At 46.0% G+C, this 23,248-nt stretch overlaps 1 protein-coding gene across 3 annotated transcripts in view; it reads right to left on the reverse strand.

The window, feature by feature from the left end:
* Positions 1–208: 208 nt before the first annotated feature.
* The window catches only part of MRAS (muscle RAS oncogene homolog), a 40,646-nt gene continuing 17,606 nt past the window's right edge, over positions 209–23,248 (reverse strand). For all 3 annotated transcript variants that reach the window (XM_086750907.1, XM_086750908.1, XM_086750906.1), the window contains exons 2-6: positions 18,564–18,774; positions 9,176–9,329; positions 5,702–5,801; positions 4,331–4,410; positions 209–1,179 (exon numbers count right to left, since the gene is read on the reverse strand). In XM_086750907.1, coding sequence (XP_086607033.1) covers positions 1,080–1,179; positions 4,331–4,410; positions 5,702–5,801; positions 9,176–9,329; positions 18,564–18,756 — 627 coding nt within the window. In that variant the 5' untranslated portion in view covers positions 18,757–18,774 and the 3' untranslated portion in view covers positions 209–1,079. The remainder of the gene's footprint in view (positions 1,180–4,330; positions 4,411–5,701; positions 5,802–9,175; positions 9,330–18,563; positions 18,775–23,248) is intronic.

The raw sequence follows: 23,248 nt of genomic DNA on the forward strand, positions 1-23,248 counted from the left end.
GTGTGTGCAAGATGAGCCTGGGAAAAGCAAAACAACTAATCTGCCCAAGAGTGGCTTTGCAGGGAAAGGTTAAGGAATAATAAAGAAGGATTTAGATCGCACCACTTTACACACATTTATGAGGGAGAAATTCAACACCCAGATAACAAATTTAGTTCAGGTTTTACTTCCTCTCTGCCTTCTTCCTCCCCTTAAAGATGACATACCCTTCCACATTTGTAAATTACTTTAATTTAAATACTTCCAGGTTAACAAAACGTCTTAACTTTGACATGCCCCAAATTACAAAACAGAAACAAAACCTCTTGACAAAGGGTAAGAAAAAAAAATAATCCAAGCCCAAACCTCCTTTCCTAAGCTGGAGTTTATGGTCTGTGAGCTGGCTGCCCTCCAGAGTCTGACACAATGTCTGGAGCACCCAGAGCAGCTGGAATTCATTTTCTTCCTCCAAATCCATGCACTTTCATATGAAGTCGTGTTTTGGCACTGCCGCAGAAAAGAGTTCAGTGCAAAAAATCTAACCCTGGCCGTGTTTCTTTGCAACCCAACACTCGCTGAGCAAACAATGAAAAAGGAGAAGAGGAAAAAAAAAAAAAAAAAAAAACCAAAAAAAAAAACCAAAAAAAAAAAACTAAGAGAAAGAAAAGAAAAGTCCTTTCCCTTCCCCCACACATACACAGACGACTGTACCAAACAGGGGGGCTATTCATGGCTGTTCAGAAGTGGGTCACAAGGAGAAATGTTTGCAGATAAAACCAACATTTTTTTTTTCTTTTTTTTTTTTCTTCCTTTTTTTTTTTTAAATAAACATCATGGAGGCCCCTGGAAGGCGCTGGGGATGTTTGAGAGTCAAGGTCCTGCTGATCCCTTCCGCCTTCCGTTCGTGCAGCTCCCACGCCGGCCCCAACGTGCAGCCCCACCCCGGGGGGATCCGGACCCCATCGAGCTGCCTCCTCTGAGCCTGAGCCCCTGTGGGGAGCCTGAGGGGGCGGCGGGGTCGTGCTGCTGCCCCTCGCCTGGGTTGGCAGTGGGTCAAGGGAGGAGGAGGGAAGCGTCCAAGGCACTCCCAGGCAGTCCCGTCACAAAATGACACACTGGAGTTTGTGGGAACCCGTGGCTCTGTCCCCTCGCCATTTGGTCTTTTTCTTCTTCTTCTGGCTTTTCTCTGGGATCTGTTGCCTGTTTTGGGAGACAGAGAGGAAAATAAGCAGGTGAGACACAAGGCTGGGTAACACATCAGCATCCAGAGCCCTGAGCAGCCAACAGAGTGGCATCTTGATGTACATATGTGTATTTGCATATGTACCTCCACACACCCTTCCACCACAACATGGCTTTTCATGCCACACAGCTAACAAGACAACCACCTGCATTTTTAAGGAAGGAGGAAAGAAACCATAAGCAACCATTAAGGCTAACCGCAGGGATGAATGTCCTGCCAGGGCACTGTGCCTCTGGCTGCCCTGGGTGAACTCCTGCCTCCTCCCCTGCCAGGCGGCGGCTCTGAGAAACAGGGATGCTCTAAGCAACGCAACATCATCCGTCACACCGCTGCTAATGCTCATTAGAGAAGAGGATGAAAGAGATACAGAGTACACGGAGAAATAAACACTCCTGGAAAGATTTGCTTTCAGACGGCACTGCCCTTAGCCAGCTGCGCTGCTGTGGCCTTGGTTATGGAGAGGAATTAAAAAATAATAATGAAAAAACCAAGTCTGCTGCTGCTGGGGCCCTGGCCTCCCCTGGAAGCTGTGCAGAGCACAGACAATGGGGTGCGAGCTGACCACAGAAAGATGCCCCTGGCTGTCCAAAGTCTCAGCCACCAGAAACAAGCAGCTGAGAGCCCTCCTAGCTGTGTCCTGGCAGTTCCCATCAGTCAGGTGGGTTGTGAAAAACCTCCAAAATGTTACGCTGGGGGCTTCTCCCTTTTCACTAAGATGAGGCATTGCCCAAATGCCTGTCAGCAACTGTACCTGTTTGCAGCAGCCACTCAGCTAGCCCAGCAGTGCAAATTCAACAGAAGAGGGCTTTGTAGTTCAAACATCTGACAGGCAGCCCGTAAACTTAGATTTTATTGCAAGATAAACCAACCATACAAACACTGGCAGCTTCCGTAGATTCAAACAGCGTCTAAATAACCAACCTGACAGTTTGAATAGTTCAAAACCAGCCCCTTTGCTATCTAATATGCCAGGCACTAAACTGAGTGTTTAGACAAAAAATTATCCAGACCAGAATGAGACACTGGTGGGGGACAAATCATTAGTCCTTTATTGGGTGTTTTTCTGACAGCCTCAGCTCCCAAATGCTTGCAACCATCTGAAAAACTCAGCTTTGACTAATAAGACTTTTTTTTTTTCCCAGCAAGTATGAAGCCTAGAGGCATGAAAAACATGAAACCTTAAAGCTCAAAAGTAGAAAGCTGAAATTAAAAAATACTTTTAAGTTAATTTGAATAAACATTAAGTGGCTGCAAGCTGGTCACAATGTTCTGGAACTATTTAAGAGATCCAGAAAGCTATGTCCTGCAACCCACTCAGGATTTCTGCAGTGACAGTGCTTGTGTATGCACTGGGATATCAGGAAATGTAAGAGATCCATCGGGTGGACTCTGTCACCCCACTCCTTTCTGGATTACTTCCAGACAACAGCTTCTTGCAAAAAGCTAAATAAACTGGGAATCAGCCAAGTGGAAGGAGCACCAGCAGTGCCAACCCTGAACGAGCATCCTCACCCTGCAAAGTCACAAGGGCTCTGAGGGCCCTCTGCATTTGTAAAGCACTCTAGGCATGACACAGGTATTAAGGAGCTGTAAATCCACATTTCATCTGGAAAAGCGCACTTGAAGACAAGCAGTACTTGATGGGTGATGCCATCCTATGGCTGCAGACAGTCTGCAATGTCCAAAGACCAAGCAAAACTGCTTTGTAGCAAATGACCAGCTAGATCACACAGCATCTCTCTGCTCTCTGACTTAAGCTGAATCCCAGCTCTTGTGAACATCTCTGGTGCCCTTTACACCACGGAGGGTTTCACCTGGCTGGCAATGACTTTCACACCGACTACTCAGGGAACTGAGATGCATCGCCTATTTTTGAGGTTACAGAGTGCCTTTTAAGGGCTTGAATTTAGTGATGTCTCATTACAACAGCTCCTTCCAGCCTGTCTGGAGTCATGTTATGTAGAGAAAGCAAGTGGAGACTCACCGTCTTATTCTGACTATTTTTTTTCCCCCCCAGAGTAGAATAGATGGTGGTAAGAGCTCGCTGTAACACAAAAGTAGTATCGAGGCAGCTAATGCTGAATTACAGAACAGTTGGGAAATAGCTTGGGACATTTCCAACTCAGCTCTATAGTTCTCCAAAGACTTTCTGCCCCCTGCTTTTGAGACATGTGGGGAGAGTGGGCAGTACCATCTGCTTTTGATGGAGGCTGACTCGAGGCTGCACTGAGATTCACAAGTACGGATACGCTGTGAATAAATGCCTCATGGTTTAATTGCCAAGTGAGGTACTTTGACTGCACGTTGGGAAGGAGCATGATTTCAGCTCAGCACCCTCCCAAAACATGAAAATGAGGGCCTAGAAAAATCTGGCATGCAACCGGTGCCAGAAAAACAAATATTCTCAGAGAGATGTGAGGCTATCAGCTGAGACGCTGAGATGTGCGTGCAGCTCTTTTCCTGCAGCGTAGCCTGGATTTTGGGAAGCAGTCCCTCCCTGCCGGCAGCAGGAGCACGGGTTCACTCGGAGAGCAGGCATTTGCCAAAGCGAGCAAAGGAAGCTCATGCCAAAACGGGGAACAAACCTCTGCAGTCTGAGGAGGAAACCTGTGGCTTAGCCATTAGGTCATGCTGTTTCTCATACAAAGCGGCCTAATTTTTTCCATGTAGTGAGCAGAAAATGTTAGAAGTCACCTACAACAGTAGAATTTTGTAGAATTTTTTGCCAGTCCTTTTTAACCTCTGATAATGTGAGACCCTGAGAGGACAAAATTCCACATTACTGCTCCAAAGCTTTTAACATCAGCCTTTTAAAGCTGATCATTATAGTAGGCTTTGCACTGTTCATTGAATAATATATTTTCATCATGGCCACAGCTAGTTCTGAACACAACCTGCCTAGCACTGATCTCCTACAAAGGTAACTAAGTGCTAGTAACATCTCTATGCAGATACAGTACAATAAAGTTCAATAAATCCCAGAAATCCCCCACCCCCAACCGAACCACCTGGCCTCTGCTCCCCAAAAGTTGGCTCCTGGCTCTCCAGGCCAGGACTCCTGCACATCCCATCCACGGGCAGTGAGGACGTGAAGCATTTGCAGCTTACCTTATTACCCTCACGAGATCATGGAAGGCCTTGTCAACGTTTAGAGGTGGGTCCTTGGCGCTCGTTTCTATGTAGGGAATCTGGAGGAGAGAAGCGTACCATAAAAGAGATTGGCAACAGCCCACGTGTTGGTAGCAAACAAGTTTCAAAATGAAAAATCCTAAAGGCTGGAGAAATGGGTGCCTAAGAGACCAGGTAAACAAAGTGTTGTCATGACACTGCTATCAACACCTTCACGCTCACAGCAAGGTCAGCAAGTGCTTACAAAAGGTCTGGAATAAGCACCAGGCAAAACAGCTGCTATGGGAGCTCCAGGTTTGGGGAAGAATAATCACAGACTTCATGTCGTCACGTGTTCTCTCCCCCTAAGTTGTGCTTGCAGACATGAAAATAACTGAAGGTTCTTGAAAGACAAGCACTTGCCAAAAATTCTTGCTTGCCACATTTTATTAGGGCTACTGCGTGAATATTTCATGACTACAATTCCCCTTCAGTGTAAAATGATCTTCTCCTTCAAAGGCTGACAGCCAGATGGGGCCTCCTAGAGCACTTGTCCAGCACGCTAGCAGATTTATAAAACTGCCTCTGCGAAGGTATTTCTGTACACGGCCTTTTCCAAAGCGTGTGCGTACAGATGGGTGCAACATGTTGCCTTGCAGTTTAGGTGTCCTGGCTCCTACAGAAACGAGCTTCCCTGGGGAGGGGAGGAAGGGAGCCTGCCCTGCCAAACTCCCATCCTGGCTTCTTCAGAAACACCGCACAGTTTGCTGTTTAGGCCCAGCAAGGTTCCACGAGGTCTCAGACATGTTTGCCTTTACCTTTCCATTCAGTTCCTCTGGGTATTCAGGCCTGCTGGCATTTAGAGGTGATTAGCGGAGTATCATGTCATCTGCACCCATCCAGACCAATTTCTTGGGCTAAACTACAGCATGAATAATGCAGAGCTAAGATGGTGGGCCAGATTCAGATACGTTTAACAGCCCTGTAACTTCATTATCTTTAACGAGCTAACTTGGACTCCTGTGTATACTTCCTAGTGCTTGATGCTGCTTTTTCAGAGAGGGTACATGTTCTTCCCTCATTTTGAGCATTTCATGTTTCTCACCACTTGCAGACACCTTGTACACGTGGCTTCGTGATGGCCACAGCTTTGCTACAGCCTGGTGCACAGCAGAGGTTCTAGTTTCCATAATGAACTGGCCTTACTGAAAGGAAACGGCATAGCTACTACTTTGTAGTAGTCGAAAATGTAATTGCAAATGTCTGATTGTAAGAGAAATGCTTTAATTCAGCTCCAAATGAGCAGAGAATTCAATTCTGAATGCCTGTAATGGGACTTAGAACAACCAATTAAACAATCCCGCAACTTACATTATGTTTTGTTGCCATTTCTCTTCCCTGTTCTCTTGTAATCTTCCGTAAATGCATTAGATCAACTTTGTTCGCCACCAAAATCATTGGAAAGGACTCTCTGGAAAAAAATCAAAACCACCACCCAATTATTAGCAGACTACAATAAAAAATGCTGAGCATAAGTTTCACTTTCTGATGTTGACATCATCAAACATTTTCAGCTACAGACATACCACATACGTGTCAAGAAATATAAAGAAAGATCAAATGAACACACATCAGGCTCCAGACTATGCTACACACATGTTCATACTGTAAAAATTTACTTGACAAGTTGCATGCGTGCATGCACACATTCATTCCTATTTGCAGGCACTTCAGGGACTTAGTGTCATCATTTTTGCAATGCGTGATAATAGCTAAGATTGATGATCCAGCTAGGTGAGGAAAGAACTACAGAATTAGTCAGGAAATTAACTGAGACATAGAGACAGATCTTTAACAGGAGACTGGGACTTGGCAGCTGCTCATCACTGCACGGTAACGAGGTGTGGTGAAAGAACTGGTGCCAGTTCATGTCCTGGTCATCCACTGAGAGCAACTGTGGGGGAAGAAAAAATGGGCTCTGGGAGCTGGTGCTTAGAGGGGCATCAAACAGGGGAGAAAATGAGGGGGAGCAAAGAGCCCCATCAGCTGTTACCCCAAGACAAACTGAAAAACCGGCAGTGGTAGCTGGAAGGAGGCTGGAGGGAACCAAAGAGTCTTGCTAAGCTTCCAGATGCTGTTACCTACCATCTCCTACTTCTAATCCCAGAGCAAAAACCTGATGAACAAGCATCCTTTTGTACCAAAACCATCTGCCTCTGTAATGATACTCAGTATTTCTCTAACTTTACCAGGCATAGAATCATCGAATCTTTAAGGTTGGAAAAGACCTCCAAGATCATGAAGTCCAACCATGTAAGTGACTGTCTTCAGCCACAGCCTTAGAAGAGACCCATCTACCCACAGCACGTCCAGTGCAAGGCACTCCTGACGAGCTGTGTGGGTCAGGCTCTCCCCCGGCGGAAAGTCCTGTAGCTCCGGTGATTTAACCGAACCAAGCCAGCTTGTGTCATGGGAGTTGCTGGCAATGCAGCTGCTTCCCACCCCACCTCCCCTGTGGCAGCCTCTCCTCCAGCTGCGTGACACAGAGTAAAGTCGTGCTGCAGGGCCTCTACCCACTGCTAGGAGGGAGGCGGTCATTTCTGATAATTGACAGTTATTGCAGTATTATTTTCTTTTATTTAGCTTTAAGCCCTCCTAAAATGATTCCAGTGTTCTCTGCTGTAATAGAGCTGACTTTATTGGGGTAAGGAGCAGCTGGCTCTACTCATTTCTGCATAAAACACTTCCCTGAGTAACTCTGGATTTTCAGACAGCGTTTCTGTGTCATTTTTCATCGAGACGATAAGGGCTCCATCTTCCCTCTGGCACGCTGCCCCATTGCTCTGGCTGGAAAAATACTGTACTGCACTCTGCATTTTAAATGGGACTTACAGTTATTCATTCTGATAATGTGGCTTTGATTTAATTTTAATACCTGAGCATTGATACATTTTGACTCAAATCATTCTGGAGCAAAACACTCGCTTGTCTGGATTATTTGATTCCTTTTTGGCTCGCAGCACATTGATAAGAAAGGGATTACATTTGGACAGTGTCTCATTTGCCTTGTTTACATCAGGCATAAAAATCTATGGGGACTTTGTTCCCTGTTGTGAGCCGTACGATTGCTAGCTGGACAAACCTACTGTAGTTGGAAGTTCTGCTGTAATGAAGGTTATGGAAAGAAAAAGGAGGAAGGCTTTGAACAGCTCAGCTAACGCAGCAGCCTGCAATTCCTTTGGATTTTAAATTGCCAAAACTGACTGCTAGCTTGAAAACCAGGGCGATGCTCTGTTCCCAGATACCTGTGGGTCAGGTGGGATGGTTTCTTTACTCACAGTGCTCCTACCGCTGCGATTTTCTGAACAAGCTCAGGTTTTGGATGAAGTGTTAAGCTCCTCGCGCTCTGCGCTTCAGTGGCGTTGAGCAGGGAAACAAAAACAACCTCACCAGCCTGTTTCACTTCCTGCTTCTCACACGCCGGCCGCAGTGTTTGCGCAGTGCATGGAGGGGTAAAAGTTTCAGTCCGTAGCAAATCAATGAATACTGCATCTCATTTTCACAAAGTTAAATTAGATAAAACCGACATTAGATGAAACCTCGGTTTGGGGCAAGTTACAGGAAACGCTGTCCTGTCTTCTTCACCTTTCGGACATAGATTTAATGTGCTCCAAGCTGAGCTGGCAGTGAAGAAAAGACTGTCCTTATCCGGGAAGCAGACTGAGTGACTGACATTTTTCTTCACTCAGATGAAATCAAAGGGTGGTTTTTCCTTTACTTTTCACTCTTGTGGGCTCCGCTTTGGATGCTTTACTGGAAGAGCTGTCAGCTGTGAACCTCACATGATACGAGTCCACCCTTCCTGTGGGGAAGTTATTCAGAGCTGCGAAAGAAAGCCAGCAACAAGGCTCTAACCCTCTGGTGGCTTTTCTTGATGACTTCCATAATTAAAAGCCATTATGAACGGAAAAACTAAGTGTTTCAAAGCTGCAGACATATAAGGCCTTAATTCACACCCCACCCAGTGAGGATGGATTCATTGCCTCTTGAACCGGGATCGGAAGAGGGAGTTTTCTTGGACATAAAACCCTGACAGCTTCCCCTCGTTGTGTCAGGACACATTTGCTTACCATGATTAAACTCTCAGCGCTCCCTTCTCCCGTGCACACACAAGGACGGGAGCGGCGACCTCTCTTGCTGTCTCCCCAGTCACGCAGAGATGTTTTATTAATTGAAAACGGTGGCTGTAGAGCACCATGCATTAACTCCATTACACCCCTTGTAAGAAATACAGTTCCTTCCAATGTGAGGGGTTTTCCCTTCCAGACACTGGTTCACAGCCCCAAATCATGCAGGACCTTCTAAGGTGTGTTGGGCACAAACTGAAACCACGGAAAGGGGATGCTGCCAGCACACACAAAAGGATTAGGGCCAAACGCTTACTGACTCCTCACTGGTTTTCCTAAAGTGTTTGCACTGTGCACAGAGCATCCTTCTCCCTCTTCAGAGTCAAACTGATTACCTTCAGAGGTGTCTGCCTTTCTCACACTGCTTCACCAGATCATTTTGGCTGGAGTTTCTCCCTTCCAGACCCATTTTCATTCCATCATAACACTACTGAGCCTTTCTATGTTGAAAGCAGTAAAAGCTTATCAGAAAAGGTAAAAAACTTCTTATTCCTCATACGTAGGTCTACAAACCCACACAGAGCATGTAAGGATTTTTGTCCCAGGACACCCAGGCGGCGAAAGGGAAGACGAGATGTGGAAGTATAACCATCCCCACAGCAAGGTGTCCAGAGCAGCAGGAGCGGGGTCAGGCAGCGCCCGGCTCCATGGCACCCACCTGTCCTTGACTCTGAGGATCAGCTGGTGGAACCGGTCCACATGCTCAAAGCTAGCCTTGTCTGTCACCGAGTAGACGATCAGGAAACCATCTCCGGTCCTCATGTACTGCTCCCGCATTGCGCTGAACTCCTCTTGGCCCGCAGTATCCAGAACTAGGACAGAAGAAATGAACGTTTTCAGTTACTGTGAGGACCTGTGGCTGCTGTCACTGCTATGTGTCCTACATGGCCTTTCTGCCTCTGCTGGGCTTGGTCCTCTCAAAGGCTGTAAGGTTTGATGAAAGCAAGTTGGATGGACAAGGTGGTTTCTTTTTACAAAACAGAAACCACTCCCAGACTCCACTCATTGCTGTGTGCCTGTGCTGGGAGCGGATGGAGAGGAAGAAGACTACGTGGATTTTACTTTCTTTTTCCAGTATCAAATACTGACCACTGAACTTGCGGAGCTGCTTCTCTGGCAAAATACAGCTCAAAGTATTTCACAGCCCCTCCATCTTTCCCTCTCTGTACCCCACATGGAAAGACCCAAGACTGGAAGAGTAAGTAAATGCCAGTTTAACTGTCAGGAACAATCTACAAAGTACATGGTGAAACAGAACTGAGAGACAACCCAGAGTAATAGCTACAAGCGTTTTCCTTTTCTCAGTACCTGCATATTATTTCTACACAGTTATGTGCTTCCAGAGCAAGACAGTACAGCCTTGAGGAACTCCCCTTCAATATTTAGTCCCATGTGGTGTGCTGATATTGAGAAATATATATATAGTTAAAACAGGTGGAGAAGCTTTAAGTGGATTGCATACCCTACATAGCGATTGTGTTTCTGTGCATTGACAATACCTAGATCTATGCTCAAATCCCCTATAACAGGCCAGTTGTGGCAGCAATCCAGATGCTGTTCCACACCAGATTAACCTTCTCTCTAATGTGACCATAATTCACTGGTTCTCCATCACTCTCCCTTGCAGGGCATCCCATCAGCTACATCATGGACCACACATGGAGCAAGCTATGCCAGCCTTCTGGGTAAACACCACATACGGATGCACGTCATCACTGTCAGTTCTTGGGCCCCAGCTTCACACACTGCCAAGATTTTGGCTGGCAGGAGGAGAGTACAAGAGGAGTTCATCAGCTTAGGCTATGCCACTACAAACACTGTGTGAGCTCAAAATGTATCAGCTGCTGAGACAGAATAGTCCTAATGCATCGTTGTATCCTGGAGGCAAATGTGGGACCTTCATGACAACTGGGAACATTTTCACATCCCAGTTAATTGGGCTGTGTGGAAAAACTGTTTCCACCTCCACTGTACAGCCACAGTGTTAGCATCTGCTGCCCACGAGTGATGGGGAAAGCCCAGGGCAGCCGTGGATGGAGACTGTGGCAGGAGCATACTGCTGACAGAGCAGCAGGGCTTGATACAGGTTCTTCTAGTCTGAGCAGGCCCACAGTCCTAGCAAGATGTTCACTGTAGGGGTGAGTACTCAGGCTGCCCTGATTTTGAGATGAGGCCAGGATAAAGCCCACTCTGCTGCCAGCATTACTTGCTGACTCAGCACAGGTGGCCACAGGTGGACATGCTGCACATCACAGCGCACTCCCTGAGCCAGCCCACACCTTCACTACACATCTGGAGGAAAGGCAGCTACGCTGGAGGGTCTGGAGACCTTACTTGGTGATGGCAGGCCCTTTAAAGCCTTCAGCCTCACTCGGTCGCCTGACTTAGCTGGTCTTGAATGTCTGTTTCCATGAGCCCTTCAGGTGAAAAGAGCTTCTAGGCTCTTGCAGAGACCCTGAGGTTTAGGCTTATTTGCAAGTAGTTGGAGCTTGCTGGAAAGTCACGGGTGTCTCTTCATAGCCTTTTATCTTGCTTCTCCTCTCTAAATCTAAGAAACAAGGTCTCAGCTCAAAGGCAGCAGGCTATTCTTAAGGACTGTACAAAAAAAGAAAAAAGAAAATAGAAAAACAACCCAAAGACACTGCATATACTGGTGAATTTCTATGCCCTGGGCAGACTTGCTACCATGGAATAAGGCCAGGACCGCGTGGCTAGGATGGAAAAGGAAATTAATCCTTCCTACCCGCCCAACCTGGCTGGGCTGCCCTCATCTGACTCCTGCAGCAGCTGGACGCGATATCAGGGCAGGGCTGAGAGTTGACAACCAACACCCAAACACACACTCCCTTCCCCTCTCCAACTCACATACCCAGTTGCGGTGGAGTGGGACAGCTTCTTGCAGGGGCCAGGCTCTCCTGCCCTCCCTCCCCCCCGAGACAGGGCAGGTGGAGATGCATGTGCCCTATCCTGCATGGTAATTTGCTTAGGGACTTCCCCTGGCTCTGGCACATTTGCAAACCTGCTGTGAAACAAGTGAGGAGCATCCAGCTCTGCTTTTGCACCCAGTAACCCATCCGGAGCTGCTGGCTCTCCAAAGCTTTTCACCCGCTGTGAGAGGGCAGGGGCTGAGCCCGGGGAGGGCTGCGGAGATACCAGAGGGACAGCACAGGGCTGCGGTCCTGCCGCTCCTGCCTGGCCTGGATCTTGGCCACGGCATCGCACTAAACACAGGCAGAGCTGCTGTGTCAGCAGCTGCTATTTAAAGGGAATTCACTCACAGCATTCGTAGAAAGGCGAGCAAGCCCAGGCAGCATTTAAAATGGCACTTTGGAAATGCAAGTAAAAGGCATGCAGCAGTGAAGGTTAAGGTTAATCCCAGATGGGTTATTCACGCAAAGTTAAGCTTCGTGTGGATGGCCAGAGAAAGTCCCTGTTTTAACTTCAAATGTGCTCTTCATAAAGACAATCCCCCCATCCTAACAGATTTGTGCTAGATGAATTGTAAACAAGAGAGAGGAGAATGCAATCTGGATCCTTTGTGGGCAGGACAAGTCCACATCGTGGGAAGCATCAGCATCGAAAAAAGGCCAGATGGAAGCGCTTTGCTTCTGGTGTAATCTTGTGATAGAAAAGCTTCAAGAAGACCTACCTACAGAAATGGGAAAGTAGCAAGGAGAAATCTTGGGAAGGTGAAATGGGGAAGGTGATTTTACTGGCTTCCCAAAGGGCTGAGGAGACTTAGGATGTTAGCCAGCTACTTTCTTTTAAAATTCCCATTTCTGCAGACAAGATGCCAGAAGTCATAGAAATAATAATGAGCAGAGAACTGTGAGGTCTCTCTTCCCCTGGTACACTTTTAAACAGCAGTTGCCTCTTACTGGCAGTTCCCCCACCAGCAACATGTAAAAGCCAGCGTGGAAACAAGGGTGAAGCAAAGCACAGCGGGTTTCCCCTACCTCATTCTTCCAAGAACTGAAATCAGATTCATGGGCCGTGCAGCACGTGGTCAGGGACTTCCAACAGCAAACTTGGTGAAGTTCCCACAAACTTAACCAAAGCAGCAGCAAGGAGGAGCATTAACAAAAGCCTTGGGTTAAAGATCGAGGACAGAGAAGCCAAGGACTATGTCTGACGTAGAAACAGACATCCAAAGAGGACAAAGCCATTTTACAGAGCTGTCACGCAATCAGCTGGAGGCTAAACTAAGGGCAATTAGGCTGAGAAAGCCCAGCAGGAAGGTCTCCTGCTTTGCAGGTAAGAGATTGCTGAGAGAAGAGATGGCCTTTTCTGCTTTCCAGAGGATGTGACCCCCAACTGTTATGATGAACTCCTTGCTAATTGATTCCTGCCCGCTTAGAGCTCTCCATGCCATTTTCCTGTGAATCCTGATGGGTTAGGCAAGAGTGTGGCTGCTTAGAGAGCACTTCCCAGCAGACACAGGAAACCAAGAATACACAGGAATTTGTGGCCCAAAATAAAAGCATTTGGTGCTTCCAGGTATTTTATGTGGCAATGTCTCTGTAACCAACTGTGCTCTGAGTGCTCATCCAGAGACCTAGACATGTAAATCTAAGCCAAGGGCACACTATGAAATCTAAGTCATGGCATTGCTTTTTCTAGAGCCTAAGCTGGATTCAGTTCAGATTCAAACACAGCCCCCCCAGCCTTTGGGAAGCTCAGATCTTCTCTTTTTACACCTAGGCAAAATTCCCTCCTACATCTTTATCTTTACATTGCTGAGCAGCTAGGTGTCTAGATCAACTCAAGAGAGTTTCTCCACTGTCCGTGGCATGATAGGCAGGTTAAACACAGTTTCTATCCTTCAGCCCTTGGGTTTCACTGCCTGAATCAGACACCAGCAGCTCGTTCCAAGCAGTGACTGCACATTGCTGCAGCCGGTCCTGAAAGCAGCTCAACACAGCTCTTGGAGTGCCTTGCCCTCCAGCATCCAGAAGAGCGGCTGCACATCACAAAGCTCAGAGACAGGACGCAGTTGTTTGTGCCTGCCTCGATCTCATGCTCGGAAAGGTGAGCACAACGCATACGGCTTGATTTTTGCGAGCAGAATCCAGTGAAATCCCTTTGGCTAGGTACGTGCAGCACATGTGCAAGCCTGAAAGGTGCTGGATGGGTCGGCAGGCAGATAGGAGCCTGGTTCACTGCGACAGGGAGAGCAGGCAAAGCAGAGCCGGATTCCTCATGGTGCTTCCCTCCCCAGGTCTTGCCTTCCTCTTGGCACCGCAGCTATCCTTCAAAAGCGGGGGCCACAGAGAAACTCCATCCCCAGCTGCCCTGCAGCTTGGTAGCTAAGCTGAAGGGAAAACTTAACTTGAATTGACAAGTCACACCAAAGAGTCTCAGGCTGAGGAAAGCCATCCCCACAGTCTTCATCTTCCTTCCATCAACAGTGAAGGGAGAGGGTGGCCCTCATCAGATATTGACTTCAGCTGAGGAATTAGAATTTTGGGCGCTGAACAGATGGAGTGCAGGGGCCACGGCTTATATTCTGTATTCCCACACCCCAAGTCACTCTGAAGAGGTAAGAGGTGCCCATGCTGTGAGCAAGGCAAGGTAGATGCTTCTGCTCCTTCTCAGAAACAGCCACGCTGCCTCCAGCATGAGAGCTCTCCTCAGGGAAAAACATGCGATGGGGAAACACTGGGGCTTTTATGAGCCCTTCTTCTGTGCCCTAACTAAATACACAGATGTTATAACATGGAAAACCCGAGTACTTGAGTTCTTGCCCTTTCTTTAAGGAAAAAGAAAAGAGGGGCCTTCAGAAGAAAGGCTTCCACATCAATAAACAGAATAAAGATGCAAGCCCTTAAAGGAGCTCTTTCTCTAACAAAGGGCAAGTATTCAAAGCCTTGTGTTTTCCATGTTGCAACATCAAAATTTTCCTGGCAGGAAAAAAAATCCCCACAACCCAAGACAAAAAGCCCTCTTTCAAGGCTGCAAAATCCCAGCAATTAAGGGAGGGAAAATACTGTACATACAAATAAAAGAAGGAAAGCACAAACTTAATTTGAATTTTAATTCTTTCAATGATGCTACCCAAAATTTAAATTAAAAAAAAATATTAAAAAAAAAAGAGAGAGCGAGCTGCAAACCAACCCTTCTGCCTGCAAGTTTGAAATGACCTTTGATCTCCCTCTGGCTGCTGGCTGAACTGTTCCCAAGCTTCCTGAGGAGAAAAGCAGAAAAGCAGACAGCCTCTCCTGGGATGACTAGCAGCAAAAAACCTCGGCAAAAAGGGACGCACAGGAGACATGGGTGGAAAGGACAGAGAGGGAGCCCAGTGCTTGGTGTTACTCCATGGGGTTCCACACCAGGGCTGTGCAGGCCCAGCCCAATGCAACAGCACCCAGGGATTGAGAGGGGGACTTGGGAAGAAGAGAAAGAACAAGGAAAACCGAAGCACAGGAGTAGGAAGACAATTTCTAGGCAGTGAAAGTTTCATCTAAATCATATCAAGGGAAGGAAAGGGAAGAGGAGGGAGACCACAGCCACCTTTCACCCAACACACAGGCACAATTCCTCACTTTGCTGGTACCAACTGGCACTGCCGTACTGACAGCTAAGGGTTTATCAATTCATCAACATGCCCCTGCCATGTGCTTGTGGCCATCTCTTCCTCACCACCTTTTTATCTGTGTGGTTTATGAGCCATAAGGAATTTTGAACCATTGGGAATTTTTTTGCCAAATTAAGGGGTTCCACTTTTGGCCTCATGCCCAGATTAATAATTCCAGACTGGCATTTTGCAGCCACACCAAATGAAGTCCTCTGGTAATTGCTAAGTTAGCCTGCACACAGAAAGGAGCGTACGAAATTAATGATAGCAACTCAATTGGAGCAACAGCTAATCAAAGCAGATTAACTCTGGCCCCCACTTAGTTCTGACCCCGTGTGTCTTTAGGGCACCTGCGTGTGAATGCATGTAACCAAGCACATCACCGTGCTGATTTCAGCATGAACAGCAGGGAATAAATGAAGATAACATATGCAGAAAAAAATTGGAGGCTGATCTTGAAGCCTCGTTGGGGTGGCAGCAACTGAAAAAATGGGCTAGCCACAAATTGCCTTTGCATCCCTTGTTTGGGTTAAGTGCCCTGTTCCACTCTGCAATACTTGTCCTCCAAACACTGCATTGATGGTCTTATAAAGCTGGCGCAAGACCAACAATAAAGTATTTTTGTGTAATGTTGGACTTAAACATACCAAACAGAGGTCCCACATTCTTCTGAGAGGTAGGGAACTATCATAGACTCTTCTTTGGTAAGAAAATAGACACAGCGACATGCCCAAGCCAGAGAGCACATACGTAAAAAGAGTTTGAATGCAGGTTTGGCTCCAAGGTCTAAAATCTGAAATAAAAGCCTATTCCATTTAAGCCTACTTTCAGTGAGATTTCAGCAGAGGAAAAAAATGCAAATCAAACATTTCATCACGCTGCCAGTTAGTGCTGTTGAATAAAAGTGGGTGGAGGTCTTCGTGGAGGGAAGCCAAATGCTTGATGCAAGCTGGCTCGCACAAGGGTTTTTTTACAACATAATGCTAGTGCAGATACCAAATGTTAGAGACACTTTGTACAGAACTACAGAGCTGTTCAGGCAACAGCCTGGAAGAGGATGGGCTCTGTTTTCTTTTTTTTTTTTTTTTAAGTAAGTTGTTGGATGCCAATGGTGGGGGTTTATTTATTTATTTATTTTTAATAACTGTTTCTGCAAACTTAGAAACTTATGCAGCCCCTCACTCGGTAGCCTCATCTTCTAAAACTAGTTCCTATTTTGGGGGTGGGCAGCTGCTTCTTCCCACCAAGGACTGCATGAAACATCAGCTTGTAAAGGATTTGCTCATAAATGACAACTGGAAAGTCTAGAATTTATCATGATGCATCTTTACCCCTCCTATCATGTTTGTCCTTAATTTTATACCGTAAGTGATTCATGCAACCACATGTAACCACAACAAGAGCAGCTGTCCAAGTAAATGGTGACCTCTGAGAATGGCCTAGCTCCAAAGCTGATGACAAAGCTGTGGCAGAACATGCATGTGATAGTCTTTATGCCCTCTTTCTACTGGGCAGATGGTAAAGGCTCATGTGCTTTTCCAAGCAAGAACGCTGCCTTGCTTCCAAAATTCTGATTGTTCAAAATTTAAAGCCGTAGGAAAGAGAAGGAGAAGCTGCAGTTTCACTTCTGTGGCTGCAAGGCATCTGCGGGCCCACGAGCTCGGAAAGTCAGGGATTCCCAACATGCCATTCAAGGCCACAGCCAAATTCAGTTCAGCCCAAGTACAGCCACTGAACTGCATCTGAGCCAAAGAAAAGCTTTTTCATTAAAACAAAGAGTTAAGTTTCTGCTTGTTGGAAAACAACCTCTTTCTCCACTCCCACCCAGGTCAGGGTTGTTTTTTGTTTTTTGACTAAAAAACATTCCAAATATTCAGTGAAAGATGCCTTTTCTACTTTCAAATAATTTACAAAAAACAGGCTGTTTCAGCCAAAACCAATGTGTACAGCAGCTGGTACCATTATAAGAGTGCACGTTATAACAGAACATCCCAGCGAAGATAAAGGTTGCTCATTTTAGAGAGCTGGATTCTGGACTAAAAAGAACAAATAGATTTCATTTACAGGAGGATTAGATTTTTCTTTTATATAACACTAGCATTTTTGAAAATAGAGGTGCATAGGTACATTATGTGATGGTTAATTGAGAGCAGGTATCTCTGATGCAGACGACAACAAGAGACACATTTGGACACTGATTTCACAAATATTCCCTCATATCCGTGATCAACTACTAACATATTGAAATGAACAAATGTTGGCAAGATTAAATTGCTTGGTTGTTGTTGTTTTGTTTTTTTTTTTTTTAAAAATACTGAGTAAAGGCTGTTCTTTAAGGACCTTTGGGCCATTTGTACTCACTAAATTGTATCTGATAAATCCTTAAGAGCACAACCAAGATCTGAAGTTTCCAGACCAAGCTTGTGGTCTTCACAGCAAACCCCACCAGCCTCCACATTCCACCACTCATGCCGATCCCCCAGTTTTCTGTCCCAACACACCAATGACATACACAGAGACACCAAAGATCTTGAGTGCCTTCACTAGAAGAGGATGGAGGTAGGAACTCGCCACAAGTGAGGGTAAATTTAGTCCAGTTGTGCTACTGGCCACATACCAGCACTTGGGTAATTAAGGCACAAAGTATTTGCTTGCTTACATGTACTACCTAATTATTGTATAAAGCCAACCAAAACTTATAACATTTAACAGCAAGATTCCCCTTATGGCTGTGGTCAGTCTATCTCTTGCAGCACAAACTAATAAGTTGCAGCTTTAGATAATACAGGGCTTTTTCCTCACCTGTAGAATCAAGATTTTCTGGTTTTATTTTTTAGGGGGTTGGCTGGTTTGGGGTTTTTTTGGGGGGGTTTGTTTATTTTTTTTTCTGGCCATTTTTCTTCAAAGAACTAAAAGTTCTTGGTTACAGCAGATCTCCAGGCTGGTATTCTACCTGTATTTAAATGAAACAGGTAACTAGATATGAAAACATTATGCCTGAACGATGGGAGTTAAGAGGTGTTAGAATTCTTCACTATCAGTGGATGACAGTTTTGATTAAATGTTCCTTCTGGTTATAACTCTCATTCAATTACCCACTCACTGTTATTTCCCAGGGGATGAGCCTAACCACAATGAAGTATCATTAGCAATAGCCACCTCACAGTGCTATAATTCATCCTTCCTAGAAGCCTGCCCCAAACGTCTATGATGATCCATAAGTTTTCATGCTCCTGGAAGAAACATCTGTGCGCAGAACTGGAACCAACACAACTGGGAATAGCAGCTTTGCTGGAGGCCTGCTGCAGATTGCGCACTGCAGCTCACAGGACAGTTTGCACTCCAATTCCTGACAGCCCACAGGTCAGTAGGAGGGACACAGGGATACAACATGCTGTGGGAGGCACTGAGGTTCTATTAGCACTTATATTCAGCTGGAAGGAAAAGGGGACCACAAAAGTAGTGTGCTTACCATCAAGAATTGCCCATTGCCCATCTATTTCTGTGTGCTTCAAGTAGGAGTCTTCAATAGTCGGGTCATAGTCTGGCACAAAAATCTTCTGGAAAAACTGAATGGTGAGAGCACTCTTCCCCACCCCACCATCTCCAACTACCACCAGCTTGTATGTGGGGAGGTTTTCGCTGGGAACGGCACTTGTAGCCATGCTTCCAGGGTGCTAAACCTGCTGGCGAAAAAGATAATTTCTATTACTTGTCAGCAACAAAAAGAGGGCAAGGCAGCTCTCACCCACTGCCTAGGAGGTGAGGATGCAGGCAGTACTGGCACCCAAAGTCCTTCTGGGCAGGAGCAGCAGCACCTGCCCTCCCCAACGGCTCTACCACAACCCCAACCCATCATTTAGCAGTGCAGGCAGCCCCACCCCTGTTTACTCCTGCCTCATCAGCAAGGATCACTAACTGCCACCAAATGCATGTGCAAAATTTTTGTCATCCAAATACCTCTCCTACAGGGGCTGGGCCTGTGCAACCATGCCAAAAATCACCCTGGGTCAGTGCAGCTGTCAAATTCCAGATAATTTCCAGTTGCCAGTGACCAAATCCCATTGAGAAGTCAGAGTTTTGTTACTCTTCACTGCTTAACCTGGGGTACAGCAAACACTAAATGGTGTGCTACGTTCGGGGGCCACACTGGCTGGCAGAACCGGTGGTGATGGATGGAACCAAAGTTAAAGGTCCAGTCCTGGCTCCGCTGGCAGACAAAAACGCACTTAGCTGCTTTCTTCTCCCTCACTTTCAAGTTTGAGAAATAAAAACAAGAAGGCAGCAGGCCAGGAAGGACAGGTGTTTTTTGTTTTGCTTTCCTTAACAAAAAAAAAACCCAAAAAACAACAACACACCAACCACCCCTGCTGTGGCAGGAAGGCTGGTTTCTGTGGCTGTGACGCAGCCCGGGGAGCGGCTGCCCCTGCGCGCGGCCACACCGCTCCCCTCATCTCGGGTGAGCTGTGGAGGAACCGACTCTTAAAAGAAAGAAGAAGAAAAAAAAAATTCAATGGCTGCTACGGGGCAACGACACGAGAGAGGAGAAGTCGCAGCCACAGCTGAACAATCCATTTCAACACTCAGCAGCAGTGACTGCTCATTTAAGGAAGGAGCCAGGCGAGCAGTTTTGTACGTATGTTGCGGAGGGCAGGGCCCTCCACCCGCTCCTGGGCCGCAGCGGTGATTGCTCAAGTCACATGGGCTATGGGTAGCCATCTCCCAGATTTGAATGACCATTGCATTTCTGGGGAGGTTTTTCAGACAGTAAAAAAGTAAAATAAAATTTTTAAAATCCATCCTAATGATAAGGCAACTGCTTTCCCCGGTATCAGTTTTCTTGACGCAAGCCGTCCAGCACGGGAGCAGCTGTGGTGACACGTTCTGCAGCCACCTGCTCCCATCCATTTTGGTTTTCCCATCTGTTTTGGTTGTGCTCATGCCCTTTGGGCTGCAGGCCCTGGCTGGGGTCAGTGCTGAGCAGGGATGAGGACTTGTCCAGTGTACTCAGCTGGGCCTAGGGTGGACTCGCCACTGGCCAGGGCCGAGCCAATTGGTAGCAGAATGTTGCCTGATAAGGGCTCTGCAACAACGTACTTAAGAAGGGGAAAAACAGAAAAAAAAAAAAAAAAAAAAAAAAAAAAAAGAATAGAAAAAGATGTTCCTCACTGTACACTGGAGACCCCATCTCTTCAGAAAGGCTTTTCACAGTCATTTCACAGCTCTACTTGCTAACCAGCTTTTCCCTCTTCTACATACCCACCTTCCCATACACATGGGCAAGTGCATGAAAAGAAACAAAATAAAACCAATTGTCAATATTTATATTTGAGTTTAAGTATTAATTATGGGAAAAAGATCCTCAGCTCAAAGCAGCTATGGAAATTGAGCCCATAACCTAAAATACAACTCCCAAAACATTTGGTGTTAGCAGGTGACCTAAGGCATGCTGTGAGAGCACCATTCAAACAATAGCAATGCCCAAATTAAATATCAAGATAATGAAACTTGAGTGATTCACCCTATGCTTTTTCTGTCCACAAGGTAGGCATAAGAACAAGGTTTACTTGATAATTCTTGCCTCTGATCACTACACCATAACCCAACTAGTGCCACCAGGACACAACTCTGGGAGTTACATTCCTGCCTACAGTCACAGCTCAATGCCAAAAGAGAAAAATCCTCAATTTTTTAAATGAGGTAATCTCCTCTCCTCCATCCTCCCCATCACATTATGTATGACAACAAGGTACCACTTGCACTTGGGGGACTTCTGCAAACACAGGAATAACTTCCCACATACATAATCTGTACATTGTGCAGGTTAAATGCCTTGACTCCTAATTAAGGTCATGCACTGGAAGTTTCTCCTTGAACCTAATGTATAGGAACTGTCTTAGTTTCTCCCCTAAGAAGAAAATGCCATAAGAGGGAGAGAGAGGATGATCACAGGAGTGAGATTGCTGAGTCTAGTATGAACTGTAAAGGGCTCTTGTCCAAGTTGAGACAAGTCAAAATTTTCAGAGCAAGAAGAAATATGATCAAGTCTGCTTGTTTCTAAACTATCTTTGGAGCAAGCAACAGCTGTTGGATGGGGAGAAGGAGACCAAGCACCAGGTGAGGTCTCAACAATCTTATTGCAGTTCCTCACCAGAATCCCAAGGAAAAGCTTCTTACCCCCATTTTTGGGAGAGTAACTAACTTTCTCACATTAACAAGATCATATATCAACAAGAAGCATGCCTGGCTGCACAGAAACCTACAAATTTCAACTAAATTTCTCATTTTTGCTTGGAAGACCACATTTTCTTTCTGCGTAATCCTGCTCAGGTAAGATGATCCTCACAGGCTCTTTAGGACAGAGACCCTTGCTAAAACCCTGCCTGCACAGCACATTTGATGACAATTTTTTGTTTTGCCCGTGGCCAAGATTTCACCCCTTCTTTATATGGCAGATCGGCTCCAGCCAGGCGTTATGAAAGAACGATTGTTACTGACATGGCGGGGGACAGGCCGCAGATGTGAAAACCATACTCCATTTGTGCACGATTTTTGACTTCATCACAAACCCACAAGCTACTGCTTGGCAGACAAGCATTATATTTTCATTGACATTTTGTACCAGCCCCTTTAACTTGCTCCTAAGAAGCCTCAAGCTTATCTCGCATGAAACGCCCCCCAAAGTACTAGGATAATATTTAGCCCATTGTACAAACACGCTTATGGGTTGAATTGGGGCATTTGCTTCCCGTCGTTTCCAGAAGCTTGGTCATACTGTACATCTCAGCTACCAGCCTGAGTATTATGTAGCCTGGGGAGAACAGCAAAAACTGAATTGAAAACAAAAAAGAAAAAAAAAAGTCAAGAACTGTAGGCTGGTTTGTTGAGCACAAACCCCCACAATTTAGGTGATGCTAGCATAACAGATGAAAACTTCTATTGAGTGTCAAAAGGCAGCAAGTTTAGATGTTTCTGCAGGGCTGCTTCTACTGCTCATGGAAACACTCCTCCTTCTGCTGAGATGGCAGGTCCTGTGCTCCCAACATGCAGGTACGTAACGCAAACCCTCCAAAAGCCTAGTACTTCAATCCCTCCGCACCTACCCTGATAACCAAAGCAAGAAGACGGCTCATGCCTTGACAAGATTATAATCTAAACTGGTCAATAAATCAAATCTTAAAAACATATGTCACCTCCTGGAAAACATTAAACGCTCCCAAAGGTGTGCAGAGCTTCCGCACCAGCTGGTTACGTTGCTACGGGCAAGTGCGTAAGACTTGGGCTGATTTTCATATGTTTTTGGCAAGAGTACTGACACAGTCCTCCTCAGACAGGAGCAAGAATAAGCGTGTTTGCTGTAGATCTGACTGAGAAAAACGAAGCACAGATGTTTTTATCTATTGTCTGAATACAAAGCAGCATGTGGTAATACACTAATAAGCTCTGATGATAATCATCTTACAATTTATATAGTTGTTTATTTTGAAGGAGCCAAGAGGAGGATCCATACCCTATGCTGACGAATGCCGTCAGGGCTCTGGTTAGGGCACTGGAAGGAGGCTGATTTACACCACCGTCCTCATACGCACCGGCAAGATCTATGTCCTGACAGATCAAGCCAGTAGTGGTACAACAGTCGGAAATGTGGCTACTTCTGGGGTAGATGGCAAGGAAAAAAAAGAGAAATGCTGACCCAAGAGTGTCACTGAGGCTGAGCCTCCTCTGCAAAAAGGATTTTTTTTTGAGATAGAATAAATTGCACAAAACCCCATTTACCTGTTTGGATATGGGTATGGAGTGGAAGGGCTGAGCTATCCCCTTGGAGCAGTCAAGTAACATAAAAACACCAAAGACAGAGAAAATTCAGCTTAGTTTGTGCGACTGGACCACCAAGCCCCAACAGGTCACCACGTGTAGGCAGCGTATCTGATCTCCATCCCCATTGCAAAACTTGCCCTGGATGCAACTGGGACAGATCTCAGCTTGTGTAAATCATTATCATTTTGGTTCATCTGTGCAGAGGTGTGGCCACATATGACAATAATAAAATTGACCCCAGATATCTGACATTTGATGTGTGAGCACCCCTATCCCCGACTCCAGCTCTGCTCTCCTGGGCGGCAGAGCTCCCAGGGAAAAGCCATTGCATCAGGTAAC

Source organism: Chlamydotis macqueenii, chromosome 6, assembly GCF_036417535.1.
Source record: "Chlamydotis macqueenii isolate bChlMac1 chromosome 6, bChlMac1.mat, whole genome shotgun sequence".
In the NCBI taxonomy this organism is placed as follows: domain Eukaryota; kingdom Metazoa; phylum Chordata; class Aves; order Otidiformes; family Otididae; genus Chlamydotis; species Chlamydotis macqueenii.